The following is a 17,660-nucleotide window of genomic DNA, read 5'->3' as shown; positions in this document are numbered from 1 at the left end:
CCGGTATCTCAGCCCCTGGGTGTAACACCCTGTGTTTTCTATGTGTGTCTTCCCAGTGTGTCCTGATTGTTTATTTCCTTCACCTGTCCTCGTTGCAGACTCCTCATGGGTATTACATGTGTTTCCTGATTGTTTAATACCTTCACCTGTTTTCGTTGCAGACGCTCCCTGCAGACGGCCCCGTGCCGCAGCCAAAGCCGTCCCCTGCTCCCCGTGTCCTGTCGGCGCCCCGGCTGACCCCGGCTGACCCCTGCTGACCCCTGCTCCTCCGCCCGCCCTTGGGGACCTTGCTCTGATGCAACGTCTGGGATCCGTCCCTTGAGGGTCGGTACTGTAACACCCTGTGTTTTCTAGGTGTGTCTTCCCAGTGTTTCCTTATAGTTTGTTTCCTTCACCTGTTCTCGTTCCAGACTCTGCCTCCTCTTGTGCCTTTCCCCTGTGTGATTGGAAAGTGTGTTTTGTACTTTGACCAGTAAAGTGCCTTTTTGATTTTGGCCTCCTGTCTGTTTCCTCTGCTCCTGAGTCTCTGCCTCTCACACCTGGTCGTGACACTGGGACCTTTGTTGGATATTATCTCTGGTACGAGATAACATGTAGCCTTTAGCCGCTAGTGTGGCTACAAACATATATTTCTTTACTGTCATTGCATTTCCACTGCACTTGCAATGGCAAATTGCTTTGAGCGTTTCAGCTTTCACATCAAGAGAAAGGGTCCAGATTTGTGAAGTTGCAACATTAGCTTGCTTAGTATGCACCCCGCCACCATCCTGCTCAGCACGTCTTCACAGATTTACACTCCAGGAAGCGGAGGCACTTCTCATCGAATGCCGACCGTTCTCCGTGGACCTTGGAAAACAGCGGCGGCAGCGATTGCTCGATCTGACCACGAGGTCCGCTTGGAGCTTTTCGATGGCATCAAATGGTCGTTTCAAATCGGTCCGAATGGAAATTTCTACACCGACGGCTCCGCGACAACTGGGCATCCTCTATCTGTGGGATACGGTCGAAAAGCTCCACGGCAGCTGCTAAATCCATGTTCCACACTACAGATCGTGACTCAGCAGCTTTTATGAGCGTTCACATTTAGTCAGCCACGCATTGTGGTACACACACTTTCACATGGATAATGTTGCCGCTTTGTTTCTAATTCATTTAAAATTCCCAATTTATAGAAACATATACACTACCGTTCAAAAGTTTGGGGTCACCCAGACAACTTTTCAGTTTCTTCACAATTTCTCCTTCCTTTCTGCCTTCATTTCTAATCATCCATTAGTCTTCTATGCGATGAGAAAACACAATGTACCATTAGAGCACAGTGATAGTTGCTGGAAATGGGCCTCTTATACTCCGATGTAGATATTTCATTAAAAACCAGACGTTTCCACCTAGAATAGTCATTTACCACATTAACAATGTAGCGTGTATTTCGGATTAATTTAATGTTACCTTCATTGAAAAAAACTGTGCCTTTCTTTGAAAAATAAGGACATTTCTAAGTGACCCCAAACTTTTGAACGGTAGTGTGTATATATACAAATGTACTGCTGTGGGACTGACGCAGCATATTTGACATTTGTTGGACTGTGCGTGGAAGCTACTGTAGAGCGCCTGACGTAACTCTGGGAGCAATGAGGTGGTTTTCCTGTTTTACTTCAGTGCGTTGCTTCCCTCTCCCCAATAGGCAGCCGGGTGACAAGGAAAGGAATGCATCAGATCTAGGGGGGCCGAGTCAACCCCTGCTTTCACACTGTGTGTGTGTGTGTGTGTGTGTGTGTGTGTGTGTGTGTGTGTGTGTGTGTGTGTGTGTGTCACTTCCAGACACATGGCAGGCATGTCGGAGAGGAACGCTCCAGAAAGGCCAGGGTCGGGTGAGACAGGGACCCATATGAGGCGGTGCTGGTGGCGACAGACAATGAGAGATCACTGGACAGCCAGCGACAATGCAAAGGGCCTTTCTATGCGCACCGTGCAGCACGCTGCAGCTGACATGTTGCTCTGTACTCTTGGAGGGCTAAGTCACTCAAGAATTTTATAAAAACAAACAAAACACAGACATCACGTCAATGTTCCTGCAGGAAATATGGGAAAGTTCAACTTCAGTTTCAGGGGTCCAGCTCTTGATTCATTTTGATGCTATACAGCAATCAAACGCACTCTGGAGCATAGCGGGAGAGATGAATCTGATCACGGGTTACTAACAGACATATATACTGTATATCTATATATATGATATCTTATCTTAATACTCGTTGAGGAACCAATAGGTTGACCACTTAGAGAAGGGTGAAGCTACAGCGGGAACCCCGAGGACACAAGCTCTTCCAGGGCTTCTCTGTCTGGAGACATGTAGGTTTTGTATTTACACATTGTGGGATTTGAAGACAGATTTTTCTGAACCAAATATCTTTCAATCTGAGGATTATGGAAGAAAAGGGAGGTTCCATTTCTCCATCAGATTGTAAATGCAGAGAGAGTTTTTAAAAAGGTAGTAAATGTGGACATTTACAAACGAATAAGGAAAGAAAGATTTAACATGACAAGGCGAGCTCACTTGTGCTTATTAAATAAATATGCTTGTGCAAACCAATTAAGATGTCTTAAAAAAAGAACTGTTTGTTGATGTGTGGGAATTGCGGTTCACAACATCACTTGTAATTCCTGAAAGCATTTGAACATGTTTCTAAACGTTGCTACGTAATCCATCCTTAGTATTTTTAGGAGCACTGGACTGTGAACTCGGGGTTCGGTGCCTCAAATCAACCAACAGTTGAAGTGAGGAAGAGCCGAAAGCAGTGGAAAGGACAGCCATTGACATTGCAGTTGAAGTGCCGGAGCGAGCCGGAGGGTGTGAACTGTTTATAGCCGTGTGCCGGTTGGTATGTAAGCGTCTCTACTCGGCATCGAAAGAAGCTGATTGCCACTTAAAAAAAGAGCAAGAGAGGAGCGCTCTCTAAAGATGTATTCTGAAATGTTGAAAGCAGTCGAAGTTTCAGCTGGAAGTGAACCAAAGAGAGTCGGTGTTGATAGTGGAAGTGTCGGTTGGGTTGGTGGTGAAAAGCTATTGAATGAAAGCGATTTCATTTTCCGTTGAGGCCGAAGAGCCACAGACGTGTTGTGTTCGGGCACGCAGCTGGAGCTTCACTTTGTGTGTAAACACTGACAGACGGCCAAGCGGCGATTTAGATGCTGTCACTACACACGGTGCAGAGTTAGACATCTTTAAAACTAAATATCTTGAAATTGTACCTTTTTTATGGACCAGAATGACAACCTGGCATGTGGAGAAGAGAGTAAGACTGAACGGTCAAACTGATGACGAAAAATGAGAAAAGATGTTCTTGCATTGATTCTGTGGCACAGTTGGAATTTGGACACATGATCTCAGTCTTTTTATGGCCCCCGATGAGATCAGAGCACCAATAACCGGCTAATAACCAAGTTCAAGTACAATAAACAATAAAAAACACAGCAACTAGACCTTGTAAACTGGTTAATCTCCCTCCTCGTACCATTGCAATAGAGCAGAACGTTTAACTTTTCTACTGCACTAAGATTGAATATTTTATGCTTTGATAAAATACTACAAAGTCATGCTCACACACACACACACACACAGCAAGGGTCTTATAAACATTTCACAGAGGAGGAGGAGGAGAAGAAGAAGCAGCACACTCATGGAATTTGGACACTTTATTTGGGCATGATGGGAGGAGGGAGGGGCCTGCGTCGACCGCGTGAGGGATAGAGATGTAGCGTCCTGTGAAAGAGGAATCCCTCGGCCTAAAAATAAGAGACCAGTCAGATATTTACCCTGCGGTGGCTTCTGCTGTTTACGTTGGCCACACATCCATCTGACGCCCGGCCTCCAGATACATGTGTTGTGTTGCAAAACGTCATGTGGATGGCAGCCGGTGAGTAAATGGCGGCGGCGGTGAGGGGGAACGCAGTAAAACGTGACGTCGCATGTCTTTTATCAAGAGGAGGGTGGAAGCCTGTGATGTGCTTTGTATTAACAATAGAGGGAGGGAGAGAGGACTCAAACTTTTTAGGAAGCAAGATGCAAAAACACAGACGGGGACAAGGAGGGGAGGAGATGGAGAGATTAGTGCCGTTTCAGAAAAATGGAGATGGGCATTTCCACAGTAAGCCGTCCCCCCCGCCTCCCCGCTCAGACTCCTGTCTGGCTATTTATGGTAGAAGTCGTCTCGATGCTGCGCAACTCGTGTGGAGCCGTGAAGTCGGCCTTCATAATTCCAACCTAGTCGCTACAGTTGGACAAGGGAGCGTCAAACAAAGCTGGCTCAGTTGACGAAGAGGAGCCGGGCTGACACTTCGACTACTTCCACCTCGTTGCATGTCAACATGTCAACGACTCGAACTCCAACTGCGTCATTCTCAAACCGACACGGCCATCGGCCCGCACACTTCGCCGCTTTCATGTCAACTGACGGCACTAAACTTCTGACTCTTTCGCTGCTTTCACTTCCTGCTCTCTCACCACCTCGTTCAACACTTCCAACCCTTTCGGGTCTCAGTCCTTCTCCTCTCAACAAAAGGTTGGTTGAGATTAAACTTCTTCTTCAAACAACTCCCTTTTGTTCAAACACAATTCTCGTCAACTGAAGTTCCACTCACGCATCGACTGCATTCATTCTCATCTCTTCAACTGCGATCATCTTTTACCATTCAACCGACAACTTAGCCGCTTTCACTGGTTACATTGTTAGCATGTTATCCATTCATATTTGTGTTTCCCCTCCATTCATCTCTTACACGTCAACTCGGCTGACATTTCCACTCCCTTCAGTGCTTACACTTCAAGCGGCAATTAAATTACTTCTTTTCACCCGAAAGGTTGAACGAAATCAATCTTCTTCAACTCTCACTGCTCACACACGGCTTCTTTCAATTGACGTCTACACTTCCACTTCAACTGACATCGTTTTTTTAACGTGTTTGGTTTACACATTTGTATTAACAACGTTTTCTTTCACGACTTACGCAGCCGACACTCCCGGCTCAACTCAGCGCCGACGCTTCGACTGACAGTTCGACTCCTTTCAGTGCTTACATCAAAACAACAACAAAAACCTTTACCACTTGCATTTTAACCAATTTGAACTCTTCCAGTTAGCGCTACCTGAAGATGTGTTAAAATGTCACTCATCCTCCACTCTGTGGCGCCCGAGGAGTCGTAATGCCCCTGAACGCCTCTCGGCCCTCAGGACGGCCTCGTGACATCTCTGGCTGAGGAATCTGGTAACAGTGAGGTGCTTGTTAACAAACCGGTTTGAAATCCGTTACCGTCGACTCTGGCCGAGGCTTTAAGCACCTTGTAAAATCGGCTCCGTTTATAGCCGCTCCAAAAGTCTGGAATGTTGATTTTTCGGTATGTTTTTGTTTCCCCAAGTCTGGGAACAGTCTCCAGTAGAAATTCCTCCTGAAATAGGAATATCCCTACAAATCTAATTTGTTTTTCTCACACGGCACAAACTAAAAAGCGGGGATATTGGAGAAGAGGCGTGAGGTCACGGAGTTAAAACGCCTCACAAACACAGCGGAGTGGAAGGTAGACGCCGGTGAGACGGCAGAGAATCAGCCGGAAACACGGCTCGGAGTCGCGTCGACGACAGACGGTGTGTTTTTGTAACGCACTGGTGTGTTTTTTTGTGTCTACACGACGCGCAGGTGATGATGTGCCCCTCCCCCCGCCTCCCCCTCCGTGGGTGAGTGAAACCCAGCAGCGAGCTCACACCACGAATGTGTGCAGGAGGAACATTTTTCATTGAGTCTCTGTTATGTGACCATGTTTGGTAAAGCTCCTCAGGCACGGCTTCTGAACAAGCTCCCCTTGACCGAGTGGTGTGTACACACACACACACACACACACACACACACGATGGTTTCAATCACAGACCTACTGTGGCTCAAACCTCCCCTCTTCTCCAAATCTCTCCCTTTTCACGCTCCTTCTAATCCTCTCTTTTCACCCTTTAATCTCGTTTTGAAGGTCTCACGTCTGTGCTTCACCTTTTCCTTTTTGTGTTAAATATCTCTCTCACACACACACACACACACACACACACACACACACACACACACACACACACACACAAAGGTTTCAATCACAGACCTACTGTGGCTCAAATCGCTCCTTTTTCCTTCTTCTAATCCTCTCGTTTCAGTCTTTCATCTCGTTTTGAATGTCTCAAGTCTGTGCTTCACCTTCTCCTTTTTGTGTTAAATCTCTCTCTCTCACACACACACACACACACACACACACACACACACACACACACACCCCTTGAAGGAAAAGAGAGACATGGAGCGGTGGTGCCAGCTCTCAGGAGCAGAAGCGTCGTACCACCAGCCCACAGCCGGCGGATGACTGGAGCGGCTGTCAGGATGATTTACCTCGAACACAGACGGACATTCCCATGCTGACATCATCGCTCTACCAACCGAGGAATCTGATGAGTTGGAGCAAAAGTAAAAATAAAAAAGGATGTGGTTAGTATAAACATTTACCTGTCAAAATGAAAGAGTCGAGTCAACCTTTTCCTCTTGCCTTCAACTTTATTGAAGAGCAACACTTTCAAGTAGGTCTCAGCTCTCAGCACTACAATTACATGATCATTAGTAGTGGTCATTGTGGACGACGACGATCCCGAGTCACAAAGTAATGCTCAGACAAAAACACAAGGCCTGCGTGTAGTGTAGGCCGTTTCACATTTAAAATCTCCAGAAAGAAAGAAAGACGGATCATAACAAGAAATTGCATTGCATTAAAAAGACTAAATAAAAACAGACAGAACATGGGGGAGGAGGAGGCGGACAAAAAAAAAAAAAAAAAAAAAAAAGTATGCCATCAGTTTGTCATCAGCTATTTTTTTTTCCAGTCATAGTTAATCATTATTCAAATGGCCCGACCGCACTGGAATCCAACCCGTCATTGTTCAATCGGACGCCTCGGATCAAACCTGACATCGAAAAGGATTCTAAGAAACAGAAACGCGTGACCTTGAGAAGACCGACAGAGTATATGTTCACGTTTAAGTACCAGATTCTGATGCAGCTCTGTTATGATGTACCTAAGAGAAGAGACGCCCTGCCATCCACACGGGACACGACATAGACCAGAACAGAGGTTTGAATTAGTACAGTGTGCATCATGGTTTCAATACTTGATCACGGATATATACAGATTTGTATATACCATTATAGTATATATATGTATATATATATATATATATTTAAATATATTCATTATGTTACATAATGAACGTTGGCCTCCCCAAAGAAACAAAGGCAATGTGGTTGTTCAACCTGATACAATACAGATCACGGTCTTACGATAGCAGCCTCGTCATCAACTCCTTCGTGGATTCTTCCGAGCGTCTCCCAACAGCACAAATATCAGGTCTTGAAATCAACTCTGTAGAAAACCCTGACGAATACAAAAAAAACAACTCTCGGTTTGTCCAGTCCGCGGCCGCCCGGGGGCGACATTCACTGAAAGTTCTTCGATTTTATTTTATTTTTTCCAGCTTTGTGCACGAGCCCCGGGGAGAAAGAAAAAGTGCAGGATGCTGCCGCAGGAAGAACTCTCCCACAGTGGAGTCAGATTATTATCACAGAGTCACGTGACCGATATTAGTTTATTTTAAATTGTTTTTATTCTACAACTATTCACAGCTTTGAGTTTAGGAGCCCCTCCCCCCCACGGACAAACGTTTAGAGACGCTTGCCTTTCCCCGTTCGACTACCTGTATATTCTCCGGGTCAGTCTTAATGCCACTAATAACCCAACCACGACATTCATTGGAGACGTACCCCCACGTGTAGAACTCAACACATCAAAACTCCCCGAGAAGAGGGATCAGTTTTGGATTATAATACTTGGCCGGATTAAATCGTTGTGCAGGCAGATTATAAAAATATATACAAAGAGTATACATGTGGGATACAGGGGAGACAAATCACAGGATATTACATTAGAAAGTCATGCGGATCCAAACTGCAACGCGTCCACCGTATTGGGTCAAAAAAACTAAAACAAAAAAAAGGCACGAGGTACTGTAGCTCCTCCCCCTGCGGCGACAGACAGAAAAACAGGAGATCGCTGAGTCATCGCTCCACAGGGAGTGTGCTTTGTCGTTCCACAGTGAAAGTTCTCAGACGAGCGTCTATCCAGCTACAGATACAAAGACTTAAAGGGGAACTCCACCGATTTGACACATCAAGTCTAGGTGTGTGTGTGTGTAAAAAAAACAAAAAAAAAAAAAGCTACAGCCTCATCTCTGCTTGAGGGCCTCGGCGCTACGTTAGCCGCTACCAGCGCACACTGACTATCTGACGGAGCGGTCAGCGATTGGGTTGCATTGTGGGTAATGTAGGTTGTAGAGAGCGTGGAATAAAAAATAAATTAAAGAGGACAGAAAGTGTTTTTTAATCCAACTGAAAAACATTCGGCTTTGGTGGAACAGTTCATGCTCGTGTGTGACAAGGAGAGACTCTAACCTTCCTCGAATTGATCCGGGAAAACAAAACTGATGTGATCGAAACTCATGTTGGCTCTTTAAAAAAAAAAAAAAAAAAATCCCTCCACATTGCCGCAGCCGGTTCTTCCGTAACGGTGTACGGTAGAAAAGAGCGGCTCCCGATGTCCACGCGCGTTCATCGCCGAGTTCTGGCCGACTTTTGTTGGGAAACTTGGCTTCAATGTGTCAATTATCAGAGTAAAAAATAAATAAAAAATGGTTGATTGAGTCCCACGACGTTAAAGGAGGAAAGCTGTTAAAAAAAACAAAAACAAGAACGGTGGAGGGCGCCTTTAAGTAAAAAAAAAAGAGGAAAAACAGGAGTCCACGTGTGCCAGCACATTCCTCGTGAATCTGAAACCTCGTCTTGTGTCTCTGTCCGTTCGAGACGTCAGCCGTGTCGTCGCTGTCGTCCCGCCAAGAGCTCGTTGGATTCGTTAGAACCCGAGTGGCGTCCGGAGAACGCGGTAGCGACTCGTGTGTCGAGCCACACGATGCGTAGATACTGTACAGGCATGCGGGGAGAGGAGCGAGGAATCATAAGCAACACGCATGCATTCAGAACGCGCCGAGAGAAAAACACACACCAACTGTTTTTGGAAGACTAAAACCCCCAACCCTCCTTTAAGCGTTAGATTAAATCATATTTAGATGTTACTCATCTATCGTGACTACCGTCCTACCATGCTGTGTAGTGATGATTTACAGTTTATACACGGAAGAAAATAAACAAAAACATGCAGATTGCCCCGTTGCTCTCGTCTGTCACGGATCGGTACGTCTTAATTAATGAATTAGATATTTAAAAAATGTCATATTTCTAGCACTCCGACTGCTGACATTCTGCAAAACAAAAGAAAGGAAAAAGAGCACCATACGAGTGTTTGAGAAGGGCGTCAGATACAATAGTTTGCATCCTCCTTTCCTAAACTAGTCTCAGCATCTCTGAGAACAAAAAGGAGATGAGGGGAAGTGAAAGATAGCCAAGGGGAAAAAGAGAAAAGGAAGGAGAGAGAGAGAGAGAGGAAGACGTCCCCTTGAATAGTGACATCACAACAGATAACGTCTTCAAGGCTAAAAATAAAATAAAAAACACTTTACAGTAGAAAGAAAATGACATCAACAAGCTGTAAGGCAGGGGGGAGAGGTAGAACATAAAACAAGCGTTTGAGCTGGACGGTGCCGCCCTGCTCCAGATGCAATGTGAATTCACTGCACAGTGATGCCGACACGATGAATACTGAAAAGGCAAAATCGTCCTGTGAGGAGTTGAGGATGTTGGGGAGTGCGTCTCTTTCTCTTCTGCATGCATGCATATATATTTTTATATATATAAAATCCAGATTGTGAGGGGTTTGAGGGCTGGTGATATCGGCAGACGCCATTTGTTACACGGAGGCCACAGCAGGTGATACTGTAGAAGAGGCATTATGGTGTTTTTCTGTCTCTTTTTTTGTTTTTTTTGTCTTTCTTTCTTGTGAGGTCTGATGAGTTTTAAGACAAGAGCCCTGTTGATTCACAAAACGCCGCACGGAGCGGATGCGAGGGAGTCGCCCCGCGGGGGAAAGGAGCCTCCGGGACTTTCGGACTCTGTTGGACTTTCGCGAGCTCGTTTCCTCCACGTTTTATTGCTTTTCCTGCCTTTAGCAGGCACTTCAGAGGATCGGGCTTTGGCTGAAGTCGAAGCATGAGAGGAGATGAGAGAGGACCGGTGAGATAAAACAGTTGGGGGGGGGGGGGAGGGGATTTAAAATGTGCTTGCTCTACCTCGTCGCCTGCGACCGAGGAGCCGTCGCCCGGCAGGCTGACACGGAGGCCGCAAAAAGGCCGGGACCGGTCTCTCTGTCTCGTGTCGGGTCTACAAGCCGGCGACAAGAAGATTCAAGGGCTGCGATTGGTGGATCCGAGGGTGTGGGTGCGAGGAACGCCGAGGCGAGAGCGACGGAGAGAGAGGCTGCGAGGGTTCCAGCCTCGCCTCGCCCGCTCATGTCCGTGTCCTCGCGTCCCATCGCTGAAACGCCTCTCTCTCTTTAGTCCGCGTGGTTGTTGACCTGCTTCCCCTCCAACAAGGCCTCCTTCTCCGCCGCGGCGTCCTTGGGCTTTCGCCCGCCTCGCCCAGTCAGCACCTTGTAGCAGCCGCGGGCGATCTTGTACATCCAGATGGTGTTCAGGATGTCCAGGGCGATGCAGGAGGTGATCCAGGCCACCTGGGCGCCCAGGCCCAGCCTGTCGAACGCCTCCGTGCCGAAGGTGGCGAAGACGCTGGACCAGTACGACGGCATGACGGCGGTGCGCACCAGGAAGAACACCACCGCCATGGCGACGCCGTTGATCACCACCAGGCGGTGCGAGCGCGGGTACTTTAACGACTCGAAGAACCACCTGGGGAGGGAGAAGGCGATGGTTAGAAATGATCACCTGTTGCATCGATGTGTGGACCGGAATCAGGATTATTCAGACTCACCTTTGGTTCACAAACGGCGTGGACAACTCTGAAATGAGGCGGAAGTTGGCGAAGTAGGGAAGCACGCCTCGTGTCTGCAGAGCAAAGTGACACACACACACACACACACACACACATTACTATATAAGAATAACAAAGTGTGTAAACACTCGGGGCCCCAGAGGGCTGGAGGAGTGATGGACTCACCAAAACGTATCCGTAAGCATAGAGCGCCGCCAAGTGGTGACAGACAAAAAAGCCGTCCCCCATGGTGCTCCAGTTACAGGCCAGCAGCACGAGGTCTAGAGGACAGAGGGACATGCCGGTCAGAGCGGTTAGGGTTACGGTCGTAGCCGTGAAAAGGCACAGAGCGGTGGCTGCGTTCGTGGGAAACAACGTGGGACACATTCAAGCCCGTGGTCGTGACCTTCGCTTTCTTCATTTTTTTTTAAAAAACAGTCAGGAGTCAAGTGTACAGCGGGAGACAAACACTTTATGTTCAATGTTTTTTTTCCTTTGGCAAAGTGCAGATTGCCGGCCTCTTTCACAGCCGACCAGGCATTCGATCCAAAAAGAGCCGCGTTGCACTGGTGTTTTGGGGACTAGAATCAATTTACTTCATGGAGAAGCAAAAGGAAAAAAGGTTCAAACATAACGAAAACATTTGTAGAAGACAAAGAAGAAAGCAGACAACATCTAAACTGGTCTCACATACACACACACACACACACACACAGACACACACACGTCACAGACTGCGCACGGGGAGAAATGATCAACAGCAGAACAAACAGAAATAGCTCACCGTAAAGGAGGTAACCACAGGTTATGGCCACGTTTAGTTTGACGAGACTGGGGTCGCCCCTGTGGAGAGGCAGAGCACACGATGTGAAACAGCGAGCGGCGAGGAGGGGGGGGAAGAGTCGCTTTTCCTAGAAAAGTCTGGGAGCAGCGAGCAGCGCGTGCCTCCGATCAATAATCTGCGATGACGTGCTTACTGCGAGACACGGTGAGGTCTTGATTGGATTGAAGGCTTTGTTTGTGGCGAAAACAACATCTATGTATGAGACGACATCCGATCCCGCCCTCAGTCACAATGTATCGCATGGCGAGTGTGTGTAACAGGATGCCCACGTCGCACACACACACTGCACAAACGTGCATATACTCCACAGCTCACCTCACGCACCAGGTGACCCTGAACGTACCCATCACCTTGACGATGAGGCGCGCCCGGTCTTCCGCTACGATCCCGTGTCTGTTGCGCTCCAGAGAGAGAGAGCGCTCTTTCCGTTAACGGATCAGTTGTGTCGCTTTACCTCTGCACTTGAAACGCAGCGGGCAAACATAAGATTGGATAACGCGCCCCTCCTTTCACCTAACAGAGGCTGCCTTCACAAGAGTCCAAAGGCCTCGTGATAATCACATCAGCTTCAGTAAATTAGAGGGACAGTAAACCCATGCTTGCCTGTACTGACGCGAGAGAGAGAGAGAGACACAGAGAGAGAGGGGGGGATGACGTGGGTTTCAGATGTTGTATTTTGTTGGTTTTCTGTAAATCTTTCGATGTGGAAAGCACTTTGTACTCAAGGTTGAAAGGTGCTAGATAAATAAAATGAGTATTAATATTATTATATGAACTTGTCACATTCTCTTATTTCAGTTCACATTTTTTTTTTGCATGAGGTACTTCTCCATAGTCCGTGTATTACTACCTCCAGTCCCCAGCTTGGACGAGCAGACAGGATGCAGCATGGAGGCCAATCAGACATCGATAGTCTCGTGTCCCGCTCTAGTCAGGACAGTCTCACCGCTCCACCTTGAAGCCGTTCTCTACGCCCTCTTCAAAGACGCCATTTATCCTCGCAGAGCCCGGGAATCGCTGGTCTAGCACAGCCTCGGTTAGTTAGTTTTGTTTAGTTCTAGTGTGAATTTAGTGTTTTAAAAAGGGTTCGGATTCACCAAAGTCACACAATAACACAAACAGTTTTTTTGGTCCAAAAGGAGTCTTATGGCTTTGAAGAGAGCGTGGAAACCGGTTTTATTCGCCCAGAGGAAAAGGGCTTTCTGAGGGCAAGAAGGTAAAGAGATAAATTATAGCGTACACTTAATCTGAGATTCTTTTTAGGTGCCTAAAATAAACTCTGCTGCCTTCATCCACAGCAGTACACAGCTTTGCTCCCGTCTGCTGGAAGAAATACACCGATTATGGAGAAGTACCTCATACAACCCCGCTTCAAGAAGTCTGAACGAGAACTTTAAGTGGTCACGGCTTTTCTCTGCAGGGGACAACAATAAAAAAAAAAAGCATGCAAGAATTTACAAGCCTTCATCTGATTAATGAAAGAAGAAAAAAAGAAAAATGAATGTATGGGCATCATTTTCCAATTAACTTTAATATTCTATAATCAACGAGATAGCAATTCAGTCGCCTCTCTGGAAATTATGACTCTGCAACAGCTGCAGGAGTCTGCAGGTTGTTCAGTGGAACGTCTCCTGTAACGGACTGTGCTCCATCGCTTCATTCATCTCAGCCCATCACTTTCCCTTAACCGCCTCCCATCTAAGTACCGGCTCCTTTACACTGCGTGGGCTTTTTTTGGGGCTGCATGAGACTAAAAGTTGACAACCGAGACAAGAAGCGCAGTAAAAGTCTCTGGACTGAGACGCGTCCACCGACTGATGATTTGGAGCGTCGGTGACCAATGACTCCTCACGCTGCTATGGTCAAGGTCTACAAACCAATCTGAGTAGAGTGGGAAATATATAGAATACACTGGCTGACGCATTTACCTTCATGAGCCGCCTTTTTTTTTTTTTTTTTAAATAGTGGGAAGAAACACAGTGAGTTTGGTCTCTGGGTGCTAACTTCTGACAGCATGGCATGAAACCTTTTGCTTTTGGGTCACACACACACACACTAATGATCACAGATCATCAACTCACAGCCCGTAAAGAACAGGTGGAATTTATCAAAAGAAACGTGAGGAGAAAAAAAAAAAAAAAGACATTTCCTGATGAGAATGTGAAAAACTTTTTCGGCGTGCGGCCCAACGTCTTCTCCCCCGAACCCGGGATGGTGATGAGAACGTGCTGGAATATTGGAGGTTAAATATTTTATCTCAACTCAGCGCGACCCTGAAATTTGAACCCTGCTCAGATGGCCGTGCGCGCGTTAGTGTCGGGTCCAGATAAACCAATCGGGAGACGTATCAGCGCCGCTCGTTAACCCGACTGGGTTGTGATAACAGCCGCAGGCCTGTGCTGCCAGAGAGAGACACTCCGATAGAGGCTGAAAACAATGCAGGGTTGTTGTTGTGTTTTTTGTGTGTGTTGCGATCAGCCTCTGAGCTACCGGAGCAGAACAATGCCGCTGTGTGACGGGTCTTAATGATGCTGTAATACAATCAGATTGACGGGAGAATTATCGCTTGCGCCACTCTGCTGGCAACAAGAGAAGCTTGTGAGGCATTAGGGAGACTGCTGGGGATCAGCTGGGTGACGAGGGCAAGTGGAGCCAGAGAGGGGAGGGGGAGGAAATACACATGGTCATACGAGGGTCCATAGGAAGAGAGGGGTTTAGAGCACTAGGCTGCTGTTTGCTATGAAAAGGAGCCTTGATGGAGGGATTCAAGTCTGCTCGAGAGCCAGAGAGGAAGTGAAACAGAGCGGAAAGGAAAAGAGAGAAAGAAGAGTGTTGTAAGAATATACTGTGGAAGTGAGAGACGGAGAGCTGAGGAGAAATGTGTGTTTTTTTTTTTAAAGAGTGAGATATTGGAGAGGAGAGATAATTGAGGGGGGATTACCATTTCTCTTTTTCTGAACTCATTGATGCCAATAATGCAGTCAGCAGTAGCAGAAAGACGGAGAGAAGACAGTAAAGGCAGAAATCAAAGGCTAAACTGAAATCTACAGCTCTCAGGAGACTCCTGACACACTAGATCCCCTCCTCCAACACCGCCATCCCTCTTTCATCAGGATGAAGGGAACGCCGTCGCCATCTCTCTAAAAAGGTATTAACTACCAACCCCACGGTTCCCTCACTACCTCCCACCTTCCCTTGTGAGCAAATCGGGGCTGTCGGTCTGAAGAGGCAGATGTAAGGAGACGGGTTTTCTCCTAAAAGCGGCAAAAGCATTTTGACGCCTGCCAAAATGACAAGGCATGATGTGTGCTGAACAGTTGCCCGCAATACTTGATTTTTCATTGGTGATGTCATTGATAGTATTGAATCAGTCAGAAGCAGACGAGGCTGCACGAGAGTTGGTGCGCCGCAGCGACCGCTTTTCAAACGTTCGCGCTGGCGCTCTGCTTTCTGTTCCTCTTACCAGACGGGATCGGCGTTGACGACGTCATCGAACCACAGGATGTACAGACAGAACAAGCCCACAACCAGCGCGTGCACCGTCGACACCAACCTGGGGACGCACACACAAACAAGAACAACGTGGTAAACATGATGGCGGATGAAACGAGTCGTTTCTTCTTTCGGGCTGTTAGGGAGTCGCCACATAGGATCATGTAAGCTCCATCCAGCCTCAACTGATTCCGTACGGAAATCAGATTTTATGATCAGCATATTTTATTTGACATTGAAAAGAAAAAGGCCCTGCCCAGTCCAGGGATCGATCCCGGAGCTGGGAACAGAGGCGGATCATGTCTCCAGTGTCGTGATAAATGTGCTTGCATACAGTAAGTATTTAATTACATCTCCTTTATCCCCCAGAGTCCACGTAGCGGTTACTACTTCTTTATCAGGCCTGATACGGTTTCGCCCCCTGACCTTTGGAGTGGTTATCTGTTGGACTGATAGAGATAATTCAGGAGGCCCTGACCACAGTGTCCTCACGCAGCTCCGAGGTGGAACAGCAGTCCCCGTCCGCCCCGGCCAAAGGCTGGCTCTACAGATAGGCCCCTGTGTGACTGGACGAGATTAGTATTACCGCTGAATCACAGAGAAGAGTCTAAAAATGGAACATTCGTGGAGGAACTTGGCGAAACACCCTGTGAGGGACTTGACGCGAATCTCTCGCGTCAATCTCTTCCAATTCGGCCTGTAAAGAAGGCTTCATTAAAAAAAGAAGAGAAAAGACACAGATATCCCCAGCAGTCTGCGCTTCAATACCGTGCTCTCTCTTTGGAAACGCTCTCTCTCTTCCCCTTGCACTTAAGTCGTGGTTACATAAACAACCCGCTGACAAACTGAGAGCTGCCTGTTATGCAACAGCAGGCCACTCTGAAGTGAGGCATCAGTGTTTGGCCTTTGCCTGGTTGTGTTGGGACTATTCATTGGTGAATACACCCTGTACTTTTTACATGAGGACAGAAAGGCAAACGCAAACTCTAGCCACATGAATGAATGCCTATTTGTGAGTAACTGGCAGGCGGCAAAAGAGACAAAAAGAGTGAGCGGGGGAGAAGTTATGCAACCAAGAGCCATTGCCCTCTGAACTTCACCCGCTTCAAGCTTGAAACCTAAAACCACGGCGGTCCACATCACAGCTGTGTGGAGTGGCGATGAGCCGAGGCACATCAGGGCTGTTTGCTCAACGCGGGTCAGCGCTGTCAGGTCACGACGTTGGAACGTTACACAACGCCGTGTTTGTAGGGAGGCGCGTCTCAGCAGGTCTACGGGAGCATCACGAGTTTTCTTTTGTGTGCCCGGCAAAAAGAAACTATAACGGCAAAAAGATAATGCGTGTCCTTTCCCTAAATTCTGTCACATCCAATATAAGAGTGGTTCTTTTTGCATGTTCAGACATTCAGACTTTAAAGGAGTCAACACAGTTTCTGACAGTGAAATCCCTGAAACCCAGTGAGATCCCCATGTTGTTAAAAACAATCATTGTTGCATTAAAAAGAAAGGTATCGACACATCCGGTGCTTTGTGACGCGTCTGTTCCCATGTGACCTGGCACCCACGGCGAAAACCTTTCCGTGGGATAGAATTAAATTGCTGTTTATTATTGTGTGTTGAACATCACAACGAGCCTCGGCTGGTAAGAGATTATACTTTTTGTTGTATCGTTCTACACTTTGGGAAGTACCTTATTTGCTTCCCTGCCGAGAGTCAGATGCGATGATGAATACTTATCTTGTGCCCGTTTAGTCAACAGGAAGATGGAGCTCTTTATGTTTGCACAGAGTGAGCTGGTCGGTGGCCGCTCATGTTTGGAACCGTGACAGCATTCAACAGATGAAATAAGTTGACATTAAAATAAATAGTGGCACACCTGGAGTTCCACTCCGTGAGCTTGGTGGCGGGCAGCCGTCCGTAACCCGGTGTGATGATGGTGGAGAAACGCGGGCTGACCACCGAGAAGAGAAGCTGGAAACTCACGAAGCTGCCAGCTAACACGGTCAACTCTCTCGTCTCCATCACTCACCTAAACACAAGGAGGAGGACGAGAGCCAGGGAAGGGAGGAGGGGGGGGTGGGGCAGGAGAAAGGGAGGGTGAGACACACGGACAGGTTCAATCGATGACTGTCAGTCATCCTGGGCGGCGCCAGGAGAGAAACTGAGGCAGCAGAGAGGGTGAAACTGCACCCTGTGGGGTTTAACAAAGAAAAGAGACAGAAAAAAGGGGTGGGGTGGGCAAGGGATATATATAATAAAGCCAAAGACATGGGCTGTCTAATGCAAGCGACATGAGAGCTTTAGACAAGCGGGGCAG

At 47.3% G+C, this 17,660-nt stretch overlaps 1 protein-coding gene across 1 annotated transcript; it reads right to left on the bottom strand.

Moving 5' to 3' along the window:
• Positions 1-10,573: 10,573 nt before the first annotated feature.
• Positions 10,574-17,365, bottom strand: tlcd4b (TLC domain containing 4b; the record flags this gene model as incomplete). The annotated part of the gene is made up of 6 exons (XM_079233528.1): positions 10,574-10,925; positions 11,008-11,081; positions 11,194-11,288; positions 11,792-11,850; positions 15,315-15,404; positions 17,220-17,365. 6 exons carry the CDS (start codon positions 17,363-17,365, stop codon positions 10,574-10,576), a joined length of 816 nt encoding a protein of 271 aa, XP_079089654.1.
• Between the last annotated feature and the right edge of the window lie 295 nt (positions 17,366-17,660).

The sequence above is a fragment of the Taurulus bubalis genome, assembly GCF_910589615.1.
Source record: "Taurulus bubalis genome assembly, chromosome: 17".
Lineage (NCBI taxonomy): Eukaryota > Metazoa > Chordata > Actinopteri > Perciformes > Cottidae > Taurulus > Taurulus bubalis.
This window is presented reverse-complemented; position numbering and strand designations above follow the sequence as displayed.